A 6,191-nucleotide genomic window follows, 5' to 3' on the forward strand; every position below is an offset into this window, starting at 1 on the left:
AGAGTTATGTTTCTTCCTACTTTTCGATTAATGACAGTTGTAAAGAACAGGACTTTCTTTGTCGGTGTTTTTGCTTAGCTGTTTTGCACTATAACCATCAAAATGGATCACAATCACAATGTATAGCAAGGCAAGGATTAGGACAACAAGGTGGCATGTTTCACCAACCTCCTCCAGAAGCAGCTACTTGGTTCAACATTTGGAATTGGAAAGGGATTTATTTAGAGCTTGCTTAAAGAAAATGGGAACACCACAAAATGAGTTCTTGTTAGCTACAGTCATACTGGAGATAGGTATCTATATGTTCTGCTCTATGGGATTCTCTTTGTCCTCACTGAGAATGACAAAGGCAGCTTTGTAAATGCTTATGAAGGAGGCTGAGAAGGGCATCATCAAACTAAACCAAATAAATCACCCACTGACACTTGCCCCCTATTCTTCACATTTGTAACAGGCAGACACAGCATTAAATAAACTGACCCAATACAACTGGCAGTCTGGGACCCTGCTCTTCCTTTCCCCAAATGACTGGATTTAAGGCTCCTTTCAAGTATTTGACCAGGTTAAGAATTTTAATGGAGGTTGAAACCTGTCTGCACAGTCAGATGCTAAAGGAAAACAGTCCAGAAAGCTTTAGTGTAACTACTGCGGTCAATTCTACGTCATGGTTCTTCAGAACCAAAAGCCAGAGCGAGTTCATGGCAAAAGATGAAAGCAAAGAAATAGACACAGAGGTCTGTGAAAACATCTCCCATTTTGCTGTAGGTGTCCATGGAGCGACTAATGACTTCCGCAGGGATTCCAGACAGGAGGAGAGCAGCAGTTAACACCGTCGTTTTCACCTTCTTCTCATACTAGAAGATAAAAACCCCACAGTGTTATGTTAGCTCTTGTGTTATAATCCAATCCTGCTTTACATGCCACGGGTGTTGTGCCAATTTCACACACAGCCAGGAACATTCCAACTTCCTTGGGAAGAGCAGCAGGTTTGGATTGATTCTCTCCAGACATGCTCCAGGATTCACTTATCCCAGTGACAGATTCACACTGTGCTGGATGTGCTGGAGCTGAGTGAAAGGCTGGTAACAGCAGATCAAATTCATCACACACATTATGTGCTGGCACTGGGGCTGTGCAGCAGCTTCTGTGGGAGTGGGGAGAGTCCCAGACAAGGGCAATCTGGGTGTGGGAAGCCAAGCCAGGCATCTCCACTGGCAGAACAAGATTCATCTCATCACACTACTTGGCAAGAAAAAGACTGTTACTTTTCTAACACAGAAAAATGATTTAGGATTGAAAACCAACTGTTTCCTTCTATTTTAGGATGGCTCCATGTGGCAGTTTTAATCTCTGAACCCAGAAATGCCCCAAGACCTTTTGAAAGCTGATCTTAAGACGAGGAATCCCAAGGAGGCAAAGCCTGACAGGCAGGAAATGATGATATTTGCTGGATATCTTAATTTAATCCAATCTACCTGAAGCTTTCAAGACTCTTTCTGGGTTTCGTAAGAGAAAACTGAAGGCTAACCAACTGGTTGCCCTCGTGGATACAAATGCAGTAAAAACAAGCTGTGGAAAGGAACAGCCTCTTAAAGAGCTGATTTTGAAGACAGCAGAAACAAGATCAAAAAGCTGCAGCAGATGAGCTACTCAAGTCTAAGCTAATTCTACTGTTTTCTGTTGTGACACATCAGATTAGTGTATCTACTATGAAGTTTAGTTTCCAATTATCCTGCTTAACTACAAAATAAATGCTGATTTATTCTGGTTTCTACAGGTAATCTCTTATTCCTTTTAAAATGATAATTTTCCTTTTCAGCTATGTATTGAGCATCATTAAAATCTGCTTTGTGCTGCACACCTGACAAAGTCATCAACCAAATACTTGAGCACAATCAGCCAGTGTAAGCATATAAAGCAAGTGATACAGCAAATCTTGCTAATAAGTAGCAAGTCTCACACAAATACATGTCTCGTTTCAAGCTGCAGTTCAAACTGATCCTAGGAATGGAATGCAGAGCCCTCAAAGCCTAAGGACTGTCTCATTTTATAAGGAACACCCTCCCAGATTTTCTCCAGGTATCACATGCAGACCAGTTTGCTGATAGAGCACACAGTAACCACTGAAAAGCATCGTCTAGGAGAGAAGCTTCCTAAAGACATGCAGGAACTACCTGCCTTTTCCTGGTCAGATGCTTTTAGCATTGTTAGTCCGCATTTTCCCAGCAACTTTAAAAGAGATTTGGACTAAATCTGGGAAGATTAAAAGCACTATAAGATATCAGAATTCAGTAACTCTCAATCCTACAGTTTAAAACAAGGGAAGAAAACCTCACATGCATTGGTCTTAATACATTCTAAGCATAAGATTAAATTTAAAACATTTCAAATTAATTCTGAAATAATAATTAAAAAAATACCTTTGGAAAGTACTTGGCCAGGCCCATATAAGCAAGTTGTAGAGTAAGAAATGGTGCAAATATTGACTGAAAGAAAAGAACATAGAAAAATTAACATGGTCAGAAGTAATAGCTAAGAAAACACAAAAATTTAAAGCTTCTCAAGTCATGAATTAGGTAGAAAGATAATTTGTGGACAATAGCAACAATATTTTTCAATACTACAAGGCTAAGCAGACAATTTACATGTCAAAAATAAGGTTTCTTTGAGCCTAAACCCCTGAGATCACAGCAGCATAGAGCGGTGTGTAAACACGAGCCCAGCGAGCCAGGAGGTGGCAGCCTGGACCAGGCACACACCGCTGTGATGTACAAGCAGCACCTGCAGCACTGAGGAATTCCTTTGCCCAGGAGACTGATACATGAGTAGGATCTGCTTATCATGGGACGATTGCTGCTGTTTTTACTCTATTATTCTTTTCTAGACTCCAATCTAGAAGTTGATTCATGCTCACAGAGATGGGACGTAAGCTGCAATAACTACTGCAGTGGTTGTGCTCCTCAAACACTACTGGCCAAAGGTGTGCTACGTAGAGGCTGTGTAAGGTAACACAGATTTATCTCAAGGAATTTAGAGATCATTTTAGGTTTTATACAGTTGTCAGAAACACAAAGAGTGCCTGAAGTTCCCACTCAGTCACAACTGAAAAACTTCAGCCCTAGATAAAGGGTATTTCATAGTAAGGTAGCAGTACACTAGCAAAGCAGAAAAGGATTGTTTGCTTCCCTGCACTCACCAAGTGCTTGCACACAAACGCTCTGACTGTGATGGCAAGCACAGTGCACCCCACCAATCTAAAAATGCGGAAAGAGTCAAACTCCTCCGCTGCATTCCCATTCTCTTGGCTTGGCTTCTCATTCATCAGCTGGTTCCTCAGCTTCAGAGCTTCTTCAAATCTGGACAGGTACTGGTCTAATCCGTGTCGAGGTGGCCGTGCTGCAGCTTCAGGTGGCAGTTCCCCTCTGCCACGGTGACGGAGCTCGCTTGTGCCCTCATTGACAAGGTCTGATGTTTTAGTGAACAAGTCCTTCTCCCCTTTGAGGTCTGTCATGCCGGCTGCATGGTCAGCTGTGCCTGCCATGCTACAGACAGTGTCACCAAGCACAATTCGCTTGGAAACGGAAGGAATGGATTTATCTTGCTCATGCTGGAGCTTTGATTCTGTGTGACTTTCATCATCTAGAGAAGAGAAACAAAAACCACAAGAGTTATGCACATCAGGTATGTAGAACAACACTTCAGCCATTCTGGACTCGGGTTGCTGTTCCAAAGTGAAAAGATAGATTTATGATTAATAAATGTGCTAATTATTCAACACAAAGCCATTTGATGAATACATTTTAAAAGCAATGGGCTCGGCTGATACACAGCCTCCTTGTGTATCAAAGGAAAGGTTTACAGTCAAGTTACACACAGATGGTAATGAAAATGGAAGAACACAGCATGGACCAGACCGAAACTGCTCTCAGCACAGCCCTGGCTACACCCTCTCCACCAGCCTACAAAGAACCCTTGTGTAGCACATGCTTCGAATTGCAGGGCACTCTTCTGAAGTGGGGCAGGCACAAGACAGAAGCTCTGCAATGAGGTCGGAAGTTGACACTGTCAGTCAGCAGACATTGGACTTCCTTAAGCAACAACACTGCATGAACAAGAGGAAAGATGTTTCAAATACATGGAGCAACATTAAAAACGACAAAGATTCATGGAAAGTGAACCACACAGAAGCCGCAGTAAAGACTGGCAAATAAGCAGGTGATAGAAGCAGCATACTTTGGCTTGCTCCTCTCTATTATCAGAGGCAAAGCTGTGTTAACCTGTTCTTTATCCAACCTGAAGACCCCATCTTACAGCAAAAGGTGATGCCAGAGAACAAAACCAAACCAGGAGGTGTGCAGCACAGGGCTGGTCCTACCAGAGAGGAACACTTAAAGAGAATTACTCAGTATTAAAGCAGATTGCCTCATGGCTCGTGGGCATCTTTGTGAACTCAAATGTGGGAACCCTTTCCTGACGAGACAGTTGGCCTCCTCGATGTACAGAAATGAAACGACCTCCTAGGAAGCTGCAAGGAAATCCTGCGTGCCAAACACAAGCATCCAATGCCTGGTTATTGCCCAAATCAGAGAAAACTCTGCTATAAAAACGTAACTATGAAAGCAAGCAGTAACCGGATGCAAACACGGGGGAGACTTGAGACAAACTACTTGACAGCTTGTGTGCTCACAACGGCAGAGCAGCCACAGGCCCGAGAGCGTTTCTATACCGGGTCTCCTGAGGACCGCAAATGGTTTTGCTTTGCTTAAAGCACCACTAAACCGGATGATCGCGCTGAGGGCTCGAGCAGCAGCCGCCGGAGGAGATGCGGCAGCAGTAACGGCAGGAGGCGGCCGCAGCCCCGGGAGCCCTCACAGCACCGCCGCCCCGCGGCTCACCCTTGCCCGCGGCGGGCCGGTGGAAGCCCATGATGCGGTTGATCCGTTCCTCCGAGTTCATCAGCAGCTTCTTCCGCCGCAGCTCGGCTCTGCGCTGGGAGGCCGAGAGGCCGGCGGGGGCCCCGAGGGCCGCTCCCGCCCCGCCGTCCTCCTCCATCCCCGGTAGAACAAGGCCGCGGCGTTACCTCAGCGCCGCACAATGGGGCCTCCTCGTATCAGCGCGCATGCGCCACCACGGCCCGGCGCTGAAGCAAGCGCCGCCATGTTGAGTGAGGGCAGCGGCACACAGGAGTGTGCGGGGAGGGCCCGTGGCAAGCCACTCTCTCTGCCCATGCGGTGCCCGCATTGAAGATGGCCGCCGCGGCGTCGGAAGCGGTGCCCGCCACGACGAGGCGGTGAATCAGCGCAGTGAGGAGGCGGGAAGGCAGAGCGGGGGCATGGCCGCGCTGAGGGGAGCCTGAGTAACGGCGGCAGCCGGGCAAGGGCTCCGGCGTGCTGCGGGGAAACAGAGCGGCCGAGGCGGGGAGCCACGGTCCGGAGCTACCGGTGGCCCGCTCCTTCCGTGGTGTCAGTACATCAGGTACCTCCGCCTTGCGTTCGGTGAGGAAAACGCGCTTAACAACGCGATGTAAAACCAGTACAGGGTGGTGACATTCTCCTTATCATACAGAGATGAAAGCAGCGTTCGCTATAGAAGCTTAAAGTATGAAAGCGAACATTTATGTTTCTAACCAAAGTAATATTTACCTCACACCCATAACTAGAGGTTAAATCTGTACAGAAGCAGTAGGGCATCAGAGGTGTTCACAGGGCTCAGTGATACCTGGGAATAAAGGGCTAACATTGTGCCTGCTTAACATTTATCACATTGCTTGCTGAAGCAGTCATTGTGCCTGGCAAAGCAGAACCGTAGGAGTTAAAGTTCCTAGAATGGTGAAGCAGGATTGTAGGAGTTACAGCTGCTAGGCAGAATTATAGTATTATTGTGGAGGGCTCTGACCAACAGATTGCTTTACCTGCCTGCTTGGTAATGACCACAACTGCATCAGTGCCTCTCTGTATTCATCCAGCCCTTCCTGCCCGCTGTTGGCACCCTTGGGCCACTGAGAGTAGTGCACGCACACACACAAACCTTCAAATCACAGGCTCTACATGAGCATGGAAGGCCTTAAATTAATACCTGGGAATAAAGGGTTAACATTGTGCCTGCTTGCTGAAGCAGTCATTGTGCCTGGCAAAGCAGAACCGTAGGAGTCAAAGTTGGTAGAATGGTGAAGCAGAATTGTAGGAGTTACA

General features: G+C 46.4%; 1 protein-coding gene across 1 annotated transcript; it reads right to left on the reverse strand.

The window, feature by feature from the left end:
* Positions 1-544: 544 nt before the first annotated feature.
* On the reverse strand, positions 545-5,122 carry CAMLG (calcium modulating ligand). The gene is made up of 4 exons (XM_062638079.1): positions 4,896-5,122; positions 3,197-3,639; positions 2,421-2,486; positions 545-854 (listed from the first exon to the last, which is right to left on the reverse strand). The coding sequence occupies exons 1-4, from the start codon at positions 5,050-5,052 to the stop codon at positions 663-665; spliced, it is 858 nt and encodes a 285-aa protein (XP_062494063.1). The 5' UTR covers positions 5,053-5,122; the 3' UTR covers positions 545-662.
* Positions 5,123-6,191: the final 1,069 nt, after the last annotated feature.

Source organism: Pezoporus occidentalis, unplaced genomic scaffold (assembly GCF_034315485.1).
Source record: "Pezoporus occidentalis ecotype Australia unplaced genomic scaffold, CSIRO_AGI_Poc_V1 ctg55, whole genome shotgun sequence".
Taxonomy (NCBI): domain Eukaryota; kingdom Metazoa; phylum Chordata; class Aves; order Psittaciformes; family Psittacidae; genus Pezoporus; species Pezoporus occidentalis.

Coding starts and splice junctions, on each gene's coding strand:
- CAMLG (XM_062638079.1), bottom strand. CDS start 5,052: ATGGAGGAGGACGGCGGGGCGGGAGCGGCCCTCGGGGCCCCCGCCGGC. Junction 3,640..4,895: donor CCGGCCCGCCGCGGGCAAGG/GTGAGCCGCGGG, acceptor TCTCTTCTCTAG/ATGATGAAAGTCACACAGAA. Junction 855..2,420: donor TGGCCAAGTACTTTCCAAAG/GTATTTTTTTAA, acceptor TTTATCTTCTAG/TATGAGAAGAAGGTGAAAAC.